At 41.5% G+C, this 23291-nt stretch overlaps 1 protein-coding gene across 5 annotated transcripts in view; it reads right to left on the reverse strand.

Moving 5' to 3' along the window:
• LOC109638270 (protein kinase C beta type) overlaps nucleotides 1-23291 on the reverse strand; it is a 28507-nt gene that overhangs the window by 2505 nt on the left and 2711 nt on the right. Inside the window, exons 3-17 of one of the 5 annotated variants that reach the window (XR_002203316.2) lie at nucleotides 15645-15727; nucleotides 13466-13577; nucleotides 8265-8393; nucleotides 7698-7854; nucleotides 7169-7303; nucleotides 6991-7087; nucleotides 6248-6391; nucleotides 5982-6155; nucleotides 5810-5901; nucleotides 5414-5476; nucleotides 5177-5315; nucleotides 4999-5079; nucleotides 4816-4923; nucleotides 4229-4388; nucleotides 1311-3779 (exon numbers count right to left, since the gene is read on the reverse strand). Coding sequence is in view for 2 of the 5 variants with exons in the window: in XM_020101173.2 (XP_019956732.1) it covers nucleotides 3627-3779; nucleotides 4229-4369; nucleotides 4816-4923; nucleotides 4999-5079; nucleotides 5177-5315; nucleotides 5414-5476; nucleotides 5810-5901; nucleotides 5982-6155; nucleotides 6248-6391; nucleotides 6991-7087; nucleotides 7169-7303; nucleotides 7698-7854; nucleotides 8265-8393; nucleotides 13466-13577; nucleotides 15645-15727 (1808 nt within the window). In the remaining 3 variants the exon portion in view is untranslated. Of the gene's footprint in view, nucleotides 1-1310; nucleotides 3780-4228; nucleotides 4389-4712; nucleotides 4924-4998; nucleotides 5080-5176; nucleotides 5316-5413; nucleotides 5477-5809; nucleotides 5902-5981; nucleotides 6156-6247; nucleotides 6392-6990; nucleotides 7088-7168; nucleotides 7304-7697; nucleotides 7855-8264; nucleotides 8394-13465; nucleotides 13578-15644; nucleotides 15728-23291 lie in introns of those variants that run through there. The other 4 variants (XM_020101173.2, XR_011243760.1, XM_020101174.2 and 1 more) reach the window with 4 other exon arrangements.

A 23291-nucleotide genomic window follows, 5' to 3' on the forward strand; every position in this document is an offset into this window, starting at 1 on the left:
AACAGTTTAGACTGCTTTCACAGGATTTATACAGTAAGAGTGAGAGTAAGTATATTACATTTACAGAAATATTAAATGTATTTTAAAATTAAGGCCGGGCCATATAGCCTAAAATTATAGTGAGAAACTGCAATGCTTTGACTTTTCATTACACTTAAAATTTCTACTCTGAGGCATTATCCATAGAAAATATCGTTCTGTTTACTCCAGATATCATTCAGCCTTAGCTTTAAATTATTTTACAGATTAGGATTAAGACTAGAAAACATAGACAATAAGAAACAGTGAATAAAAGTACAACCATTGGCCACAAAATTGGCAACTATTCTAATAATCATTACGTAACCAATCAGCTGATGAAAGTAATCGTGCAACCTATTTAGATGAGTTTAAACCAACAATAAATAATCCATGTGAGTTATGATCCCATGATATAATGTAACACAGTGGCAGGCGTCATTTTACTGCAATGAATACTTTTACTTTTAATACTTTAAGAACATTTTCCAGATTTGACTATCATATTTTTACTTCTATTCATAGGGCAGATATTTGACTTCTAGTATATTTACAGTGGTATCGATACGTCCACCAGTGGTCATGAGTCAATGTCTTTTGTGTTTGTGAAGTCACCGTCCCGTCAGTCCACACCTCTGATCATCTGTTAATGGAGGCACCACAATAAGTCGAGACTCAGCAAAACACACTGATTCCATACAAGACTGCAAGTTGACAAAGAACAAACACACCAGGCCGACAACCCCAGCGACAGTCAAAAAAAAAAAATGGAAGAGACCCACCCGAAACATATCAACAGCACAGATGCAGAAAGATCCGAGACGAACTTCTGAAGCCAGAGAGAGGAAACGTTCTGGTACAGAACAGACGAGGGTCGATAAAAACAGACCAGCTGCACACCAGACCACAACCGGAAAGGATTTCACACAGGGAAGTGAAGCAGTGAGCCCCGGGCAAGACACATGTATCACACACATCACACACATCACACACATCACACAAAGCGTTTTGTTTCCTACCTCCTCCTTCTGTCTCATCACAGGGGCTTCAGGCCGAAATGAGGAGGGGCTGCAAACTTTCCAGCTCTACCACTGGTCCCAGTACTCACCACTAATTCAGCTCAGTTTTGCGTTTGAGGCGTGTGTGTGTTTATGCTAAGTTAGATTAACGATATAAAAACATTTATAATACATTCATTTTCTCACTGAACGCTCAACGAGCAACCAAATAAATGTAGGTAAATGCAGTTTCTTTATTTTGGGTGTAGTGACAGTAACAAAGCGGACACAGCATATGTAGTCTGGTAGGCACCAGTGAGTATATTATCAGTTTCAGTCATACAGGACAATTACACAATCCACAAAAGCATCTCTCTCATCCAGAACAATTGATCCAAATCTCCCTTCGATATAGAACACAGTAAATATTTTTATTCTGTTATATCTCTCGTTTTGCCATCGTTCATTCATCATCATCAAAATAAGCGCTCACTTCTTTCGTCTGGCAGAACCGTCTTTATACAACAGTAATCTTGGATATCCACATGCTACCACCTCCCTTTTTGATACGAGCTCAAACAACAAGATTTGACACATTACTACCTTGCATCATTTCACAGTTACAAAAAAAGAAAATACAACCTGACTCACAATAAAATACTCATCTTCTCAGACAATTCATTTCATATATGAAAATGATTCTCCAAGGGTATTGTATTGTTTGAGAAAACACATACAGCTATAATGCATATTCTAATATTCTAATAATTATACATGTACTGCAAAATGGCACAAGATGGCTGCCCTTCATCACAGTTGTAGAGGACAAAAAGAAATTCCCACACCACCACCACATTACCTTTTCTATCTTTTGGCACTTTTGGACATCCTGTTTCTATATCTATATCAGCTCTACACGTCCCTACGGAGCTTCGTCATATGTGAAATTCTCCAAAAAATGGTGGTTTACAAGCTGAGAGATATGTCGTCTGTCATTAAAAACACAGTGTAATGTGGTGAATGTTTTCAGTAATGGATCAGTAGAAAAGTAATGACTCTCTAACTCGACGCATACTTGCACTCTTGTGCGTAGAAAGACTTAGATCCTTTCGACTGGTTTAAAATGAAATCAGCAAGAATTTCGAGATAAGCTCACCACAACACTGACGGATCGAAGAGTGAAGATTTGGTCCAAAAGACAAAAATAAAGTAGACGTTAGGACACTGATTCTCAAACGATCTTAGACAAAGCAACTGGTCAGTTTTCACTTACACTGTAGGAATATTACCAATATGTGGTCATAGTACACTCGTCAATGTTACTGATAGGTTGTCGGTGTTGATGTGCAGTTACGGAGAGACGGGGCAGGTTCAGGTCAGCCCCGATGTCGGACTCCGACCTGAACCTGCCGGTCTGAGCAGCCGGGGCGAGCAACACTTCTGCACTAGAGACAGATGCGCAGCCAGAGCTGATATGAGAGCAGCATTGTAACATGACGACATGTTTAACCAACCAAAACAAGACTGGTCTCCTACTGGCAACTTCACACATGATCATTTCTCCTGATTGTTTGCATTGAGCACCTGTCTGCATTTCCATGGTTTAATGAATAGTTTGGCATTTTGGAGGAATGATTTGATTTCTTTCTTAGATTTAGATGACAGTATCAATAACACTTTTACGTCTGTAAAGAGCTGAAGTCAGGAGGGTTAACCGAGGTTTGCATAAAGATTTAAAGCCAAGAAAAACAACAAACTTGGTTCTCTGTTAAAATACGGCTGTCAAAAGTAGAGTTTACTAATCAAGATGTTTTATCTCATATGTGTAAATTCTGCACAGGGACAAATATAGAACAGCAATCCAAATGCAGAGCTAATTTTGATTAGCGACAGTAAAAGCTGACTAGCATCCACCACTATTGAACAAATGGAAGTTGGCTCGTCAAGATAAAAATGTTTTGGTGCTCATTTTAAGTTCAGTGCCATTAAACTACCACAGAAGAAGAGGGCGCAGCAAAACAATGGAATTCGAGGAACACCAGTCAAACCCCCATAAATGTTTCTCCCACCGTCTAAAGATACGCAGAGTTGGGGTTAGGTTAATATGAGACTCTAAATTGTCCATATGTGTAAATGTAGTTGTGAATTATAGTTTAGCCCTGTGGATCAATGGCAAACTGTTCAGGGTGGAGCCCCACATCTCGCCCAGTGTCAGCTGGGATTGGGTCCAGCGCCCACTGCAAACCTCAAAGGATAAGAGTCGTAGATGATGGATGGACGAACAAACGAGACACGCAAACTAGTAAGCATATTTTGGAGTGCGAAGTTTTCCTGTGCCTGTTCCTGTTATGCAAAACCATGATAACCGCTCCCAGACTCTAGCTCCAAACTTAACGCTCCAAAGTGAGACTGATATCAACCTACTCACTTCGGCAAGGACAGCAATAAAGTGTAGTTCACAAATGCCAAACTATGTCTTCAAGGTTTCACCCTGCTGAACGCAGCCTGCGTATGGATTTATGCAGATTTGTTTTCACATTTACTCTATTTGTTGTGTATGTTTCTGAGGTGTAGGGGATTACTAGTGCAGCTCAGAGAGATGTGGCATGGTCACTGGGTTGAGTGAGGGTACTCAGGGTTAACAAATGAGAAGCCTTGGAATTCTTCCTGGTCCAGGTTGGCTATAAGCTCCTGATCTGGGGGGGTCAGCTCTGGGGGGTGGCGCGTGAAAAAGCGATCAAAGTTCTCTGCGTCACGCCCACACTGCCGTGGAGAGGAGAGGAGGGAGAGAGAGACAGAGATGGAGAGAGAGATGCGGGGGATGGAGTGAGTTCGATTTGGGATGGAGAGAAAAAAAGGACAACAACAAACGACAAAGAGAAAAAAGAGAAATACAACTAAAACATGGCATTAACCAATCAAATCGCTCACAGCCGAGACTGTGGATTTCCATTGGTCCATATGTGAGCCAGTGATATCTCAGCTTCATCATTGGTGACTACACTCACAAATCTCAGCTCAGCATTTGTCAGAGTAGTGACCAATGGCAGGTGATGGTTGGGTTCGGGGGATGAGCGAGCTAATCGTTTCTACGACTTACCTTGAAAGTTTCACTAAGTGCATTGAGAGTCAAGTCTTTAGGGCAATCTGTGAAGTTCTGGTAATATTTGGCAGGTATATATGTGTGTGTGTGTGTGTATAAATATACTCACAGCTTTAGGTTTGAAAGGCGGCTGGACCTCTTTATTCTCCAGTTTTTCCCAGTCTATATAACGGAAGAAGGCGTGCTCCTTGATGTCTCTCTCGCCCTCTGGACCGCAGCCCAGACGCTTACCTGGGTGTTTGGTCATCAGCTAGAATCACACACAGAAACTATACGAGAGTTTGGACAAGGACAAGGTGTGTGTGTGTGTGTGTTGTAAGCTTCTGCTTTTCATATTTCATTGTGCAGACACAAAAAGCACATTCATAATAATGTTTCAGCATATTATTGTTTTTTGTGCTTGTGTGTTTCATATTTTACTCATCACTAAACTATGGACTATGATCATGTTTTGTCTAGGATGACTTGATTACATCTTTCCAGGGACCACAGATAAAGAAGAGCCTTACAGATATAATATGGAACAATTCCTCATCAAAATGTCTAAACACAATTCGACCTATGTGATATATTTTGTTGATTTGTGTACTTACATAATCCAAAGTGTTTCCAACAATTTTCAAACCCCCCCGATTTTATTCAGTGGGAGTGGGTTTAGATTCGACCTGTGTGTGGCATTCGAGTGTGTGCCCTCACCCCCTTGCAGATGGCAACAGCTTCTTTGGACATGGATTTGGGGTATGAGACATGATGCTCCATGATCGATTGAAACAACTCATCCTCATCCTCCCCGTCAAAAGGCGGCTGGAGGGGCACAAATATTACATATCATTTGCGGTACTGGCGTTTCCTTTCAATAAGTTAAGGTTGCATACAAACCTGTCCAGCGAGCATTTCATACAGCAGCACTCCGAAGGCCCACCAGTCCACAGACTTCCCATAAGGCTGATAGGCTATGATCTACAAGACACAGTGATAAACTCCTGAGACTCAATCACACGATAAATGATTAAAATGAAAGTCATGTGCCAAACAACATTTAAACCTATGAACAAACCTCTGGAGCAATGTAGTCTGGTGTTCCACAGAAAGTCTTCGTGGTCACTCCGTCCAACATGTTCTCTTTGCACATGCCAAAGTCGGCGATCTTGATATGTCCCTCTGAGTCCAGCATCACGTTGTCCAGCTTCAGATCCCTGAAAACACACACGTACAAATACACACAGGGGTTTTAAACGCAGCTAAACTTTCTGAAATGGTTGTTAACGGCACCTGCAGGCTGACGCTGACTCACCGATACACGATGCCTTTGGAGTGAAGGAAGAAGAGTCCGATGGCGATTTCTGCAGCATAAAACCTGAGAAACAGACAAACACTTGATAAATATACTGTTGTTTGTTGAGTATCACTGAATGTAAACATATTTTATTGTGTACAAGAGTGTATATGTGTTCAACTAACTTATTAATGAATGGATTTCTGCAGCTTCTACCCATGTTATCAGCTGAGAGTTATGCCTTCAAAACTTGGTGTAAGGGTGTGCTGAATGAAGGATGGTTCAGGGAGTAAAGTGAAGAATTCTTCTTCACTTTCTTAAACATCTCAAGAAACATTGTTTTTTGTGTGCCACTCATTGTTATGATCACATAAAACATCTTATTATTCATCTCCTCCCTGTGTGTGTACTCACACAGCATGAGGCTCCTTGAACTTGCCGACCTGTTGGATCTGGTACATGAGGTCTCCTCCATTTATATACTCCATCACAAAATACAGTCGGTCCTAGGACACAAAGATAAAGGTGTGAGGAAGCAGAGGAGAGTAAACATCAGGGGTAAATGTTTCTGCATGATGTGCTCTACCATGGTCTGGAAACAAGAGTGCAGCTGAGTGAGGAAAGGTGGTTTCCCCGCCAGAGCGAGGACTCTCTTCTCCACCATGGTGCACTCCACGTCGTCATCCTGGATCACCACATCCTTCTTCAGGATCTTGATGGCGTACAACTCGTCCGTACCCTTCCTTTCAGCCAGCATCACCTGATGGAGTGAATCAAAACTGCAGATATGAACATCAGGGGAAATTTCATTTCTATACCATCCGGTTGAGATTTTCCATCGTGGAGAATCACCTTGCCGAAGCTGCCTTTTCCCAGAACCATGATGAAATTGAAGTCTGAGAGCTTGACACGGTCCTGATTGCCATTGCTGTCGTACTTGTACATCGAGGAGGAGGAGGACGAGTCTGTGGGCTTCCCTGGACCCACCCTTGCTCTCTACGGAGAGAGGCAGTTACAGGCAGGAAACGAGCAAGATAACAAAGGGATTATGTTACAAAAAACACAAGCACAAATAAAACCAGTTATCATTTTACGTCTTTGACCCTGTTCAGACCAAGTATTAAGATCCCTCCTGATAGATGCAATCACAAGTGGACTGCGTTCTTTCTCTCACATGCCTTCCTGTTACCGCCAGAGATTGAATTCATTCTGTGTAAAGTGCTTTTGTGTGTGTGTGTGTGGTGGCGCCTATGAGAGGGAAAGACAGTGAGTGGAGTCGGGAGGGGCTGAATGAATCTCAGACAGCTTCGCTACAAAGTGTCATCATGCGCTGGTCAGTGTTGATATTGTGGTGTTGGTCACAAACAGAACAAAAACACGTCTGACTCATTGTAAAGTGAAGTGGGTCAGAGGACATCAGCTGAGTAGGAAGACCACCTTCCAATGTGTTTTGAGTGATCGGATCTTAAGACGCACTGAAAACAGATTTGGGTGCGTTCACACCTGAACTTAGCGCTGACCTCTTGAGATCAGATCACTCAGGACAGACTTTAATACCAGGTCTGAGCTGGATTTGTTGTTGCTGTGAGTCTCACCTCAAACTTTTGTCGAAGCTCCTCGTTGCCGTCCTCTCCATCCGGCTGAACAGGAACATTAAAGTATTCTCCTTCCTCCTGGGACAGCAGCTTAAACCTGAAACCCAGAACAGAAACAGAGCAATGTCACGTGAACCTAATTTTCCTCCATCTCTCCCTTCCTCAACCTGAGTCTTACCATCCATCGATCCCTTGTTTTTGTAGTTCTGAGATCCCAAAGGACAGTGATCCCATGAAGTCATTCCTACTGGTCAAATCCCAGTCCCAGATCTCCACCGACAGACGGCGGTCCTTGTCACTTTCTTTTAGGTTGCTAAGAAACGAGAGAAAAAGATGAGGGACCGTCAGATGGAGGAGCAGATAAAAGAAGATAAATGAAAACCAAGGTCATAATTTGATTTTAAAGCTTCATCTTTCACATCTCCCATGATTTATTCTGATAAAGGCCTCCACATTTGACATTTTTTCATGCCTGTGCATTTCCCAGCAGTCACAATAACCTAGAACAGCCTGAATATCAACAAGCAAAAGCAGGAAACAGAACGAGGACAGGGTCACTTGCAAGAGCTCCAGTGAGCTGCCTGCTTATGTGACAGAAAATGAGGCCAAAACCAAAACAAGTTATATTCAAACTGAAGCAAAATCTACGTCGACGAGGTGTGAAGCCTAAAAACTAATGCAGGGTATCAGTGCAGAAGGAGTCTCACAAAGTGAAGGTCTCGTTCCAGGTTGGGTTGAGGCAACATTTGATGGTCTTGGTCTTCTGCTTGCTCTCGCTCTTGGGGTCTGGGATCAGTTTGAGTTTGACGTAAGGGTCTGACAGGCCGTTAGGGTCCATGGGCACCAGGTTCCTAGCTTCTTTGACTGTGGGAGGGAGGGAGGTTCAAGACATGGATAAAAATAAGTGGCAGAAGAAGAAAACATCAAAGTGGAGTTTGTCCTTTGGAGAGGACGGCAGGAGGTGAAGTCTCTGCCCTAAATAACTCTGGCTACATTTGACAACACTTAACGACAGTTTAGTTTATCTTCCATAATCAATCCACAGCTGTCTGAGCGAGAGAGAGAGAGCCTGCTAGCACGTGGATGCACCTCCCAGTGGTGATGTGGGTCAATCGTTGGATCATTGATCGACTAATGGACTTTCCAGTTTTACTCTTAGGCCGATAAAGAGCTTTGGGAGGTGTTCTCTTGCTCTCGTGTGTGCGAGAAGGGAAAAAAGCGTGTGTAAAAGAGGCAAACAGAGAGAGAGAGAGAGAGAGAGATGGAGCACTCACTGCTGACGGTAAGTTTGTCCTCAGTGATCTGGGCAGAGATGTGGATGCGTCCTCTCCTCTCGGTGTGATCTGTCCCGCACAAGCTCGGAACGTTGGTCACACACCGCTTGTGGATGTTCATCATACAGTCTAAACACAGACACACACACAAACGCACAAGTCAAATTAAGAAAAAAAATGCAAGTTTGCTATAATTAGCCTCAAAATCTGTCCAGCACATGCTCGGAGTTCTACATCACCAGACTAAAGAGACACCACTGTCCTCAGGCTGCGGAACCCTGACGCCAAATGTTAAAAGACGAATTAAACAATTACTGCCCTGTGGATGTACACCTCCACCAACCAGGGCCGGTCACCATGACCTCTGACCACTGAAATTTGAGATATCAGGTACAAGAAGACAAAAATATGTTTTGCAAGGTCACCATGACAAATGTCCTTTGACCACCCAAATCAAATCAGATTCTCTTTATGCATTATAAAGAGAATGCGTCCATGAGTCACTATGACCTTGAACTTTGACCCTCGATCACTAAAATCGAATCAGTTAATCTATGAATCCAAGTGAATGTATTTAGACATTTAAGATGTTACTGAGATACCGTGTTCCAAGGCAGATATAAGAGGTCACAGCAACCTTGACCTTTGACCTTACACCACCAAAATCTAATCAGAACATTTGTACCAAGTGTTCTTGAGATATACAGTTTAAAAGAAAGGGAACCTGAAAACACAAAGCCTCTGGCGACTGTCTGTCACTGCGGAGGGGGAGTAAAAAGATTAGGTGAGAAAGGAAGCAGCCTGAGCTGAGGAGATTTTAAAGTCCCAGAAATACTGTGAGTCTCACTTCCCATAATGTGAGGCAGTGCTGTGTCATCTTATTCATTAAAGCCTCCCCGCCTGCCACATCTTTCAAACTCCATAACCTCACTTTGTAACACAGGCTTTCCTTAAGCTGACAGAAACCCCTGATGATATGACTCGGCTAATTTCTTTTCCAGACTTCAAAGAAGTCTCTGCAGAGCCGCGGGAGACATTACACAACTGTTTTCAAAGGCTGAGTGGTACTTCCCAACACCAGGAAACAGATCTTTATGTCTATAACTGCTGGAGCGACTACAGGAATATCAAAATCCGTAGACAAGAGGGAGCACAAACCACAAAACGTATTTCAGACGAGGAGCGTTGAGGTCATTGATGCAAAACCTATGAGAATTCACTCGCCAGAAAAGATTTTTTTTTTTTTTTTTGTAACATGGAGCTGCTGATGGAGCCAGAGGTCACTGAGCCACCTCTCCATCTCAATGCTGCAGAACCTCACCCCACTCAAATCATAATGATAACTTTATTTATATATCACTTTTCTTCACAATGTTAGAAAGTGCTTTAAAAGGAAGAAACAGGAAAATATAAAACAATGGAACATGAGCAGAGAAAGTTATATAAATAAATAAGGAGGATTAGTCTGGGTTAATATGAGCTTATGTCAATCATAAGCAAAAGGGATTTAAAAGAAGGTGGAGAATTTTGTTTGTTTAAGTATAATGGGGAGCGAATTCCAGAATGCGGGGGCTGTGATGACAAAGGCTGGGTCACCCTGAGGCCACCAGCGAGGCGCCATCCCTAGATCTTGGCGGATGACAGGGGAGATACCAGGTCAATAAATCTGAAAGGTATTTGGGTGCAAGGTCAATCAAGGCCTCAACAGCATTATAGAATTTTAAAATCAATACGACATTTAACAGGGAGCCAGCGTATGGAGGCGAGCACAGGGGTGATATGGTCATATTTATTTGTGCCGGTTATGAGCCACGCAGCAGCATTTAGTTTTAACTGAGGACAATGGAGGGAGCTCTGGCTGATAACAGAGTAAAGTGCATCAAATCAATGCAACAGGATATTATAGAAACTTTTTGCAATGCAGCAAAGTGATGGAAATTACTTAATTTTGCAAATTGCGTTGAGGTGAAAGAAGCCACACTTAACATTCCTCAGATATTTGATTCGACAGATCTCTTTCTTTATAAAGGCACCAGTTCTTAGATACCAGAACACCGGCAGGTTTGCAGGGTAGCTGTCAGACTGGTTGTCCAACTGTGTGTAGTTCTTCCTGACTCTGGCTGCAAGTTTGAGGTTGTTGTAAAGCTTCAGAATGAATAAGGGACCAATCAGACTCCTCCCTGGTGGTTGCGTGACAGATAAGAACTTAAAGATCCGAAGTGCCAAAAAAGTATCTGGGACAAGCAAAAATCTTGTAATCTGCAATTATCCCATCGGACACGTGGTCCATGTGTTTGTCCTTGAAGAGCATGCCTTAAAATGTGACTCAGTTAATGACACAAGTACCTGAGTCACATTAAAAGCCCATGACACGTCTCATAATCAAGTAACAGTCCTTTTACATGTAATTTAACTGTATTTGTCATACATCAATTAAGATGCAAATCCCTGTGGCCCTGAACCCCTTCACTGTAATTGGATTTTTTAAATTATTATTTTTACAGTTTGAATCTACTCTATCTTCAGCTCGTGTGCATTGAAATATATATATATATATATATATATATATATATATATATATATATATATATATATATTTGTATTGCTGAAGTTTCTCTCTGTGTGTATGCAGTAATCCGTGGTGGCTGTTATTGTTTAAAACCAAATAAAGTGTTCATCATAATGATGGGACTTTGTTTTAGATTAATATGCACAGTACAGCAGTGAGTAAAGCTGCACAGGCAAAAAAAAAAAAACAGGTAATACTTCTATTTCCTAATGTTCAACAGTGAAAAGAAAGATGTGATGTAATTGCTCAGTGTGTCCACTTGATGTCAGACTGCTCCGATAGACGATGTTTACCTCCACTCAGATCAGTGGGTGGTACTGAGGTCCTGTCAATAACCTGACTCTGCTTCATCTCCATCAGTTAGTGCACTGAACACATCCTTTATTCATGTTACTTTACTTTGAGACACTGTACGATTACAGATTTAATCCACTCAGAGGGATGACGGACCCAGAAGTAAAAAAGTGCCTGATGCAGCAGAACGTCTCACATCTTAGTAGAAAATATCTCAACCTCTAAAACATCCTGCTTGTGTATTAAGAGCTTTGTAGCTTCGCTGTAAGTTCCTCCAGCACCAGAGAGAACAAAAGACAGAGTTAGGAGGGACTGGATCCTGAGCTTAAAGACCACTGTGGTCTCACTTCAACAAATACATATCAATGCAAAGAGGAAGTTTGACAAATAACATAATTTAAAATATATGAATACAATAATAATAAAATGAAAGGATGTAAAAGTTAGATTTTCCAAAAATTCAAAGAAAGTTGTAGATTCAGTGAGTAAAATATGAGTAAAATATTTGTTAATCAGTTTCTCTTTTGCATAAAAAAAAAATCAGCATGTGACTTTTTTTTCCAGCTGACAAATCAAATCATCACAATCTAATGGGTTCATTATAATTCAGCTCCAATGTTACTGGATAACAAAGCGACAGCAGTGTTTTCCATATTTACTGCAGTTGGGGATGATTTAATGTGGAGATAATGAGCTGTGGAACAAACTGGAGTTTGATGAGTGACGTGTCAGAGGAGACTGGTGATCAGTTCTGCAGACTGAGCATCTCCAGGGTTTCTGGTTTGTTTGGATTTGGTCGGTGAGTCCACTGTATCCATATTAAATTATCATCTTTGACGTGTATCAAAAGCTCATTATTATATTTTTACTAAACACTGACGTGATGAGGCACATCACCTGCAGCACAATACTAACTGTGACTTCAGGATGAACTGATAAGATGCTGGATACAGGAAGAAAAAGAGGCATCTTCTAAAGTTAAATTATACAGATAACTATGTCACACACTTTTTAATAAACATAATTACCTAACAAAGTAAGTGGAGAAGGAGAAATCCCTTCACTCTTACATATGTGTTATCAGGGTTAACAAATTATTTACTTAATGTGCAAATGTTTTGGGCACTGCAGCTGTTTTGCTTTTTTTACCCATCATGCAATGCCATCAGAGAGTTGTCTGATCAGTCTCAAATTTATTCTGCAGCATGACAACGGCTTCAAACATTCAGCCAGAGTCATAAACAACGACAGTATCTTCAGTCCTGTAACAGATGGCGTGGGCCCCCGCGGAGCCCTGATCTCAACATCACAGAGTCGTCCTGGGTTGACATGAAGAGACAGAACACAGACGTTCTCCACGAACAACAAACCTGCCAAGTACCTTGAGAATGACGTGTGCAGGTGAACTTCGGAGAACTGGCGCACATTTAAACCCAAAGAGTGGTCACGGAAAAAATGAATTTGGTTTAGTTTGATGCACTTTGTGTGACGTTAACAGATAAGAACTATTCATGGCATTATTTTCAAAGCACCGTCCTTTTGCACAGAGTTGTACATCCTCTTCTTACCTCAGCTCTTTTCTGAGGTTCCTGTTCAGAAATTGCATGCCTAAAATGAATACAGCATTTCTCTGCAGCTACAGGGTCTAAATGAATAATCTTGGTATCTATGTAAAAGGTAACACTTAGAATATGAAAAGATTTCATTTCCATCAAGTTTACAATTTTAGGGTGAAGCTGCTATGAAATCATTTAGATGTAGCACACATCAGGTTTTAATAGAGATATGTTTTGAGATTTCTTACTATAAAACGATTTTTTTTCCCAAAGAATCTGCTCAAAGCTCTCTGAATAGCACTCAGTGTATAAATGACTTCACCAGCAAAGATGGCTGCACCGGTATCCAGGCGTAATTTTTGTACAACAGGAGGAAATGGAGATCCATTTTCGACGTTTATATACAGTCTATGGTTCAAACTAAACCAAACAGGTCAAGCATCAAGGCAGAAAGCACTGCTGCACATATGTTTTAAAAAAAAGTGGTGCAGCAGATTCTTTTTTAGAAATTGTCTTGAACAGAAAAAAACAGAAAAAGGAAGACGTAAAACATTGAGCAAGAAAAAAAGAACAAAAAAAATCAAGTATATGACCTCGGACCTGCAGCAGGCGACCTGTTAGTGACTTCGAATTCACACTAAAACCACACGGGGTGAGGTGTTTTGGCCACAATACAACACTTATTTTCTGTGAAGTGGAAGTGCAAACCCGTGATATACAAGTCAGGCAAAATGGGAAGTTCTGCTTATAGCCCAGACAGACACACACACTTCCGTACTCACGGTCACATTTCATGCCCTGGTGTATCAGCCCATACAGGAGGGAGCCACAGTGGTCGCAGAAGGTGGGGCTGGAGTAAGTGTGGACCTTAAACTTGTGTTTACTCCGAGGATCCTGCAGAAGCACAAACAAAGAGTAAAAGTAATCAATGTGGTAGAGTTCCTGTTTCCATTGAAACATGATCTATAACAGACAGCATATTTACTTCACTTCTTCTGAAGTCTAACCTTTCAGAAAGCTTAGGTTTAATTTGTCCCCACAGGAACTATCTGCCCGATAAAGTATGTGCTCATCAGAATGATTCAGTCGTGCTACAACCATAATAAAAACATTGTATTTTGATGAATGTCGACTCTTCAAGGAGGAATTTCAAACAGTATTTTGGACTCTGGCTGCAGAGATTTGCTCAGTGAAGTCAACCAGATGTTAGATGATAGGATCTGGCTCACAGTCCAGGTTCCAGTTCGTCACAGAGGTGTTCAGGTGATGGATGGGGTTAAGGTCAGGGCTCCGACACTTCTTCCATAAATGTAATTTTGAGAACAAGGTGTTTAAAAATCTAATGTAAACACATCTAAAATATTGATTCAATATCACATTCTTTTCACTTGATCATGACAAATCACGTTGTATTCACATTACTGAAGAAACTAGATGATGTTGACAAACGCCCCATTTCTCCATGTTAAAGAGAAAAAAACGTCCTGATCCACATGTGCATCATACTTCAATGGATCTTCCCTGACTCATACCACCTCCTTCCACCGATTTTAATGGAAACCAGTTTAGGTGGTTTTGTGTAATCCTACTGACAATTCAACTAACGGACATGGGTGAAAACCTCGTTGGTGGGGGTAAAAAAAAATAGAAGAGATCGTGCCATTTTACATTTGCGTCACCCTAGAATTGCCCTCAAGGGACAAAGTTGTTTTGAAATGAATTTAGCAACAACGGTAATTTTGTTACCAGGAGATTTCAACATTTCACATCAAACCTGGAAGCTGCATCAACCTCAGATATTTTTCACACATCGATGCGTTGTTTAATAAACTGCATCTGCCCCGAGCCATCCCAACACACCACACACACACAGAAGAACAAGGCAGCGTGCACATTTCTTCACAATGCAAATACAACAAAATCAAAAATATCCTGTGACAAAAGTCACACTTTAGTTCATCTGTTTCAGATTTTTGATGCCATCCCAAAACAAGGTGAACAGAATTAATGATTTGGTGTCATCCTTTAAATATTTCCTCCATTACGAAAAAGAGCAAGAACCAAAACACCGCAAGAGAAAGTGGAGCACTGACCGAGTGAGTCTGCAGGAAGTACAAAAATAGGAAACAACTAAACGGCTTTGGTGACAACAACACAGAAAGAAATCGAGATTGATTAACATCAAGGAATATGGTGGGTGGGTGTGTGTGTGTGTGTGAGCGAGCGAGCGTGTGAGTGAGTGAGTGAGTGTACGTGTGTGTGTCAATGAGAGATATTGGCTCATTAACCTGAGGCAGCCAGGCAGCACATTTTCTCCTTACTGACATGTCTCAGGGTGATTTGGAGCCAAAAGGTCACCAGGGGAGTGCACGAGAGGTGTTTATGTGCGTGCATGCGTGCGTGTGTGGAAGATTGGGCTTTTACGATCCTTGTGAAGACATTTCTGCTGTAAAGCTCCTTTTCCACTGGTCAAAAAACCCAATAACAACCACTAACATGTGGCTTTGTGTCTGTATCTGCATTCACTCCTGGGTCAAATGACTCTGCAGCAGACACAGGTTATAATCTGCTTATTAATCGAGGTATAAAACTTCTACTTCAGAGAACAGTTTGTAAGTTGAGAAAGAGGTTAGAATTTAGAATCAGGTTAGGGCTCATAGTCCTCATTTGTACCGAGAGACAAAATGTATGTGTGTGCATGTGTATTCATTAAGCAGCACATACATGAAAGTACATGGACGGACAAAAAGTTGTGACAGTGCTGATCTTGCAAATGTTATTAACAAGCATCATTAGAATCACTAACCATGAGCACAATTAATATTTAACTTGGACACAAGTGGAGGGATCTGCTTCACTGTTCATCCTCAGAAAACATTTTTAACGCCTGACTACAAATAAAAAAAACTAAGAATTAAATAAAGAAAGTAGATGTAGTTGTGTTTGCATGTTTTCACTTACGTCCGACGCTGGTCCCTTGTCGGCCCCCGGACAAGAAAAGGTGACAAACTCATGACAGCGCTTATGGACTACAAAACAGCACACTGTGGAGAGAGAGACAGAAACAAATCCATCAACAACACAACAGCAACAAAGACATGATTCAATGTCAATATGTAACATTAGTAACTGCACAATAAGCTCCTCATATTTCAGCAGTTTCCATTCGTCCAGTTTTTGCTTTTCAACGTCTATATTTAGTTTTATTGCTTCAGTTTGGATGATTTTAGATTTAACTGCAGTGTGGAGCTGGGACAGCTCATTATCACACCCCAGAAGATTAAAGCTGCAACAGGAACCTTCTCACGTTGGCGGCTTCAAATGGCAGCAGGCTCCTGCTGCAGGCTCCTCCTGCCAGGCACCTGATGAGACTGTATGTTCCTGCTCACTGCTTCAATCATTCAGCACACACTGACTGAAATAAACATCCGGCACACTCCCAGCCTGATATAGTACAGGGATGATGGTCCCATTTACAAGGAAACTGCAAGGACAAAAAAACGCTTAAATGGAAGCTCAGTCGCTGATGATGAAGACAGAAACACACTCAAAGGACAGTCAGGCTTTTAGAGAAGTCTACTTTGTTCTTGTCAGGAGCTGTGCATGGTTGGAAAAAGGCGACTCGACTGTTTTTGAAGATGTTTCACTTCTCATCCAGCTCAGTTCCGGCCTGAAGTAGCCGCTCTGATGAGACGGAAAAACAGCCTCAAGAAACTCAAGGAAATCCGGTCGCCTGTGTGAAGCTCCTGAAGATACCACAACCTGGAAGACTGAGATTCTTCTCACACGTACTTTTTTCTGAATATAACTGATTTTTCCATCAAGATCTCTCCATTATTTTGTGAGCAATTCGCAAAAATCAATCTTGCGATAATATCCTGGATCTGGCCCCCTAATCGAATCTGCTCCAAACATTAATGAGTAATAATTTGGCCTATTACACATCCTCCCACCAAGTTTCAATAAAAATGGTTCAGTAGTTTTTGTGTAACCCTGCACAACACATACAGAGACACACAATTAACCCCAATCAAAAGGTCTTTGGACGGTCGGAGGCCAGAGAATACCTGCAGAAAACTTCCACAGACACGAGGAGAACATGCAAACTCCTCGCAGACACAGAACCGGGAACCTTCACTGTGCATCCACCCACTTATCTGAAATCATCTCCGAAATGTAATGGGTTCTTTGTTGGGTCACACCCCACAGCTCCACAGAATTTCATTGAAATCTAATCAGTAGTTTTTGAGGAATCCTGCTAACTTCTTAACAAACAGACAAACACTTATAAGAACAGAACCATGGTGGTGGAGATGATAAAAACCTCAGCTCCGAGATAAAAGGCTGCAGAGTTAAAAAAAAAAAACAATAACGTGTGAGGTTTAGTTTCACTACAATATATCAAAGACCCAGACAATCAAAAACCAAATATATTCAAATTCAAGTTTAATCACAGAATCAATGTGGGTCTTCTCTCTGCTTTACATGTTTATATACTGTATATAAATATTTTTACATTTGTTGGATAAAAGTCGCAAGAAGTCATTACTTCTGGATTTTGGAAATTGTTTTGTTTTCAACATGTTTTGACATTTGAGACATTAAACGATTGATTGAGAGAAGAATCAGCAGACTGATCTGATTGCTTCAGTGGGAGAGAAGGTCTGTTTGCTATCTATGATCCAAAAGAGTGATCCATCCGAGCCCAGTTCAGAAAACTGCATACAGGCGTTTTTCTCACTCTGGGTCAGACGGAAATAAAGGACAATCCATCCCTTTAAATTTTGATCAGCCACATCTACAGATCAAGACACGAACAAGACCAACACCAGAATTCCATTTAGATAAATAGGTCAGATCGACTGCAGCTCGACTTGGTGATCTGCTTCCTGTCGCTGCTGGATTTTTATAGTCTAATCGGAAGCATTGCTGAATTTAGTGACTTCCACTTTACAGTGACAGTTTCTACTAAAATGTGATTAGGACATCAATACAGTTCACACACACACACACACACACACACACACACACACACACACACACACACACACACACACACACACACCGCTCTGGTTTAATCTTAATTATTCACAATCTCGTTACATTTTCATGAGGCACCGTGGCAACTGCCGGCATTTTCCTCGGGTTTCTCGCGGTTAAGCAACAGACAGCGTGTGGGGGGGTGTCGCATCAGTGGACACCCAGACGAGCAGTAAATTTAGTTTAGTGCCGTTTTAATTCAAAATACAGACCAGAGACGACAGTAAGTTGGTGTGAAGAAGGTTAACAGGGTGCAATCTGCTTGAACTCTGTCAGCACTGAACAGAAACTGAGAGGAGAGTGGTTTTAAAAAGAGGAAACAACAAAAAAAGACTGAGAGACAGACGACAAGAGGAAAAGAAAGTGAATAAGAAATAAAGTCAAACAGAGAAATAGAGTGAGAGTGAGTGTGTGTGTGTGTGGGCAGGAGGGGATGGGGCACAGCTGGGTTTGAGGCGATGTGAGGGGGTGGAGAATTCATTTGTGTGTCAGAGAGAGAGAGAGAGAGAGAGAAGAGGCGCAGGAGAAAACACAGGGAGGAATGCAGTCGCACTTTACAGCTTTTTGTTCATAAATCTGCACCGTCATTCACATGCACACACCTGTACAAGCACACACACACACACACACACACTTGCGTGTACACTCCTGAAAGACAGGCCCAGTGACCTGTCGAGGAGGTCTTTGCCCTGTTGCCTGGCAACCAGGCTGAGCCGTACAGTCGAGTCTACGCTCGCCACCCCGTTTCATCTGACTGATGGCGTTAACAGCAAATCGGAGGCGATCCGAAAGCCATTCCTGCCACGAGCTGCCAGGACGACAGCGGGCCGACTGTTTCACATCAACAGGAGCACCAGGAAGTTCCTCCATGTTGGATGACTACCAGTCCGCAAATCACAGATGGACGCACTTGTAATCACCACTCAGGCCTCAACATGCAGCTCTCTAAAAACTCTGACAAGTGCTGAGTCCGAGTCATATCTATTTTGACTGCACTTTAGAGGAACCGAGACAGAAACTAGAGCGCACACCTCCGACAGGACCCAAAAGTCCAATCAAGCTGCACAGAATGGCTTGTTTTCCAGACACATCCTCCCTGGCCACGCTTTCCAGCTCTTCCTGGGGGTGTTACCAGATCAGATATGTTATCCCTTCAGCCAGTTCTGGATCGACCTCTAGGTCTCCTCCCACATGCGTCGTAAACCTCCAACAAAAGGCACCTTGGAGGCATCCTGATTAGATGCCTGAACCATCATCTGTCCTCTTACGGCGTGAAGGAGCAGCGGTTCTACTCCGAGCAACTCCGGGACGTCCAAACAGAAATGGACAAAGGAAAGACAGCTCGTTTCAGCCGCTCATATTTGCAATCTCATCTTTTCTCAATCTTTTTTTTGCTCAATTGCTATTCCCACATTACTGCTGACGCTGCACCGACTCCCCTCTTGCGCTATATTGAAAATTCTTAAAGTAACTGGATCTGAAGTCAAGATGAAAAAAGCAACAATATTAATGAATCTCGTGTGTGTCAACATCAACTGACCCAGACTGGAACGGACACAGCGCAACTTGGTCCAAGTAGACATCAAAACCAAATCATATTCATAAATGGATCAAGGGTTGTAATGTATGTCCTCGCCTTTCAGCATGTTCTCTCTATAAAGAGGAAGAGAACGCACACTACTGAGAGGAGACCCTGGGGTAGACCCAGAACTCTGTGGAGGGATTATAAGTTATTATTACATAATCTATCGGTCCTGGGAGCGACGCTAGATCCCACAGGAGGAGCTGGAAAGCGTTGCTGAGGAGAGGGATGTCTGGAACCCGCCTCAACCCCCGGATCAGGAGAATTAAATGGATGGATGGAATCAGAGCTATGATTTGAAGTGAACAGAGTTAAAGTCACTGGTTAACTGTCCACTACGTAACATGGGTCATCGAGTCCATCCTGACAATCCTCAAGCCAGTAAAAAGCTCTCACTGAAAAATCTGTGTGCAGCCAATATTTGCCTGTTTATACAGGTAGAGGAGGAACAACTTCTCACATTATATATTATTAGAGTCCCAACAGACATTACAAACCTGATAACTCATTCTGGTAATTACAGATAAGAACACTAGAGCCTCATGGGAGGCAGAACTGTTGACAGACGTTCTCTTAAAATACGAGCTTGTTTTCTCCCGTCTCTCTGTGGACGGTGTCACTAACGTATACTATGATCAATATTTTGGACACGCTCGCTTGTCACACAGTCAATAACAAAGATACTATTTCAACTGTTGATTAAAGATCAACAATAACAGCTTGATGTTTTACAGTTTGACCATCAACTTGATTAAAATATATATAAGCATACATGGGAATCTTTTCTGGATTCTTTATTTTGTGAAATGAAACCTGTGAAATGCTCTGATAATATTGGCTAACTGGTAAATCGGTCGGACTCTGATGACAATCAGACCAAAGCATGTCTTACTCCTGTAAACTTTTAGGGATAGAATTATACAATAAGAGAAACACACCTCCCTAATAAAAAACATTTCTGGTCAGTGGATTTCTACATGGTCCTGGTTTGTCAAGTGCTTTGGTTTATGACCAATTACTGCAAAACTATTGAAAGTCTCTTCAGCCTCAGCTTATATTGTGTTAATCTGCAGCTAAAAAACAAGTTGTTATGAAGAAGGTGGACTTAATACACGTTACACCAGCTTAACTCTGTGAGCACGAAGCATGATTAACTCAAAGCACCGCTGTGACTCTCTAATGAGACTGTTGACTCTTATTGACTCAAGTGTCTATTTTCAAATAAAGTGCAGATGAGATTTTAAATACGTTCATATACGTGTCTCTGCTGACAAGGGCTGAGCTGAATTACTTTAAACCTTTGACCTTTGCCATGGTATCGACATCATGATCAATATTTCAGAGCTACTTTTTTAATACAGATGTGCACTTCCACAAAACTTCCAGATAGCTTGGGACCACATGACAACACATTTGTAGGGATTTGTAAATACAATGATTGAATGCATTTTAAAAAGTTCTCAGTGTGAAAAAAGTGGATTTTTCTTTCAAGCCTCTTGTCAAACTAACCCACGGCTCACGTGATGTAATAACTTGAACACCAAACATAAGAAAAGGAGAATCTTTACGTGCAGGACAGGTATGCCAGAACAAGTCTGCACCAGATGTCTGACATTCCTCCAAACCAACACAAGAGTGCTGATGCTATGTGTGTGTGTGTGTGTGTGTGTGTGTGTGTGTGTGTGTGTGTGTGTGTGTGTGTGTGTGTGTGTGTGTGTGTGTGTGTGTGTGTGTGTGTGTGTGTGTGTGTGGACCTTGTTCTCTTTAACACACCAGAGTTCACTCACTGTTTCTTGTTTACGAATCGCATATTTCTCTCATGTTTGGTAAAATAAAGGAACATTTTGGAACATTTCAAATGACCCAAACTGTCACGTGGTAAAAACAGTTTGTGAAAAGTATCTAGGTTTCATATAACTACAGCCTCCACACGTTTAGATGACTCTATTTCACTGGGAAGCTTAAGTTGAAACAAACTCAATCACACAATCAAATCCTGTTGAAACTCCTCAAAATCAAACTGTCCAACCTAAATTTCTCCAGCTTTAGCATTTTATCGCTACGTTCTGCTACAACATATTCAAATAATCTTCAATTCAAAATATATTCTTGACCTTGGTAACAGCCACCGTGATGCAGCCAAAAGCTCCACAATAGCTGTTGACGTAAGGATGTTTTGCCAAATGCTTCCTCCAAGGTCAAAATTAAACTTGCAGTCTCAACATTTAAGCAAACGTGGACGAGGAGCCCTAAAATGCAGAACAGCTATAAAATGATCCTCTGTGGACTTTTACAGAAACGTTTTTGTTCCTAATATTTCTTCATGATTCGCAAATGGGATAAAATTAACTGGAGGAAAATCCAGTAATATCTTATCTTATCTTGCATCATCTAAAGCACTTAGACTTATCTTGTTATTCAAAGCTGCTATTTGAATACTTGTCTATGCATGTTAGAAAACAGCTCTTCAGAGAGGTCACATTAAGGGGAAATGCATCACTGTAAATGTAAACATGTTTTTAAATGAACAGGACTCAAACTGCTCTGAACTAAACATTTCCTTCATCCTGCACATCAACAGATTAGTACGATTATCTGAGGTGAAGATTTCTCTGACCCATATATGGAAATTACATAATTCCTGTTTACAGCTTCACTGTAAATACCAAGCATCCCAGAAAGCCTGTTGCCCCGCTCACATCCGAAGTATTTCCTGTTCACTAATCACCAAAGATTCTATCAAGTTGGACTAATTTACAGCCCATTCCTCACATCAGAAAAAACTTTTCAAACAAATGCACCCCTTCTTTTGTGGTTTAACTGAAGTCTTAACTTCGTTTTATCACTTTTCTCCAACTCTCGAGAAAGGGAACAAATAAATGAGGTTTAAGCCTTAAAGAGGCTGAAAACTGCAAAGATTTGTTAATGTAGATATATAAGAATTCTAAATAAATATTTCCTGTTCAGACATCCAGGTGAAAACAGGAACCATACTACACTTTGAGATAGAGTCAGCAAAATGAAATAGTTTCATGTAGTTTGCATAAAACCCACTTACACAATTATAAGCAAGAATGGATCAGGTTAAATTGTGCAAATACTTTTTGTCATCAGTGAATTGCCTTGGTTATAGAACATGACAAAATAACTCATGAAATGTTTCGCTTTACAGACCAACAGTTGCCCCCCCCCCCTCAAAAACATCCAATATACTTTCATATAAGAACAAGACAACAACTGAGTTTTCACCCTTGAGAACCAGACTTGTGAATGTTTGCTGGGAAAATAATCACATAATTGATTATTATTTTTATGTAAATAAATCTGTTGTTTAATTGTTGCATTGCTTACTGACCTATTTGATTCATATTTTTTATACCTCCCATGGGAACTTTGATCACTGCCTGATAACATAGCAAACAGCCCTCAGACCAGTTTGCTGTATGAGAGACGGTCAGTAAACGTAAGAGTTATCAGTTAACTGTTGGAAACTAACCACGAAACCTGACCTGACAGCAGCTCGACCTGTGCACAGCTCGGATTGGTCCGTGCGTCCTGAACCTGCGTGTGCTGTGCACGATGTGTTACCAGTTTAGGGCAACTCACCACACACTATTTCAGTACAGGGCACTGTGCATATAAATGTGTTCTCTCCCTCTTAAAGCCCCCCGTGCACTTCCTGTATATCACCCCCGAGCTGTGAACAGCCCTGCAGCCGAGGGGAACTTCATCTTTTTACTGCTCATAAATAAATAATGCAAAATTTTACACAACTCTTCAATGAAGTATTTTGCAAGAGCGGAATTTGGACACGTTTTCTTCCCTCATCTGGTCACATGCCAGAGGAGTTTAAGTGGGTGTCTGACATGCATCAGCGAGGAGGAGGAAGTGATACTACAAGCACGGTGACAATATTTGCTGCAGTACAGTTAGCGTGCATGTGATTGAGGGGTGTCAATATGGTGCTGCAAAGGGGCCTGTTTATG

This window comes from Paralichthys olivaceus, chromosome 8 (assembly GCF_024713975.1).
Source record: "Paralichthys olivaceus isolate ysfri-2021 chromosome 8, ASM2471397v2, whole genome shotgun sequence".
NCBI classification, from domain to species: Eukaryota; Metazoa; Chordata; class Actinopteri; order Pleuronectiformes; family Paralichthyidae; genus Paralichthys; species Paralichthys olivaceus.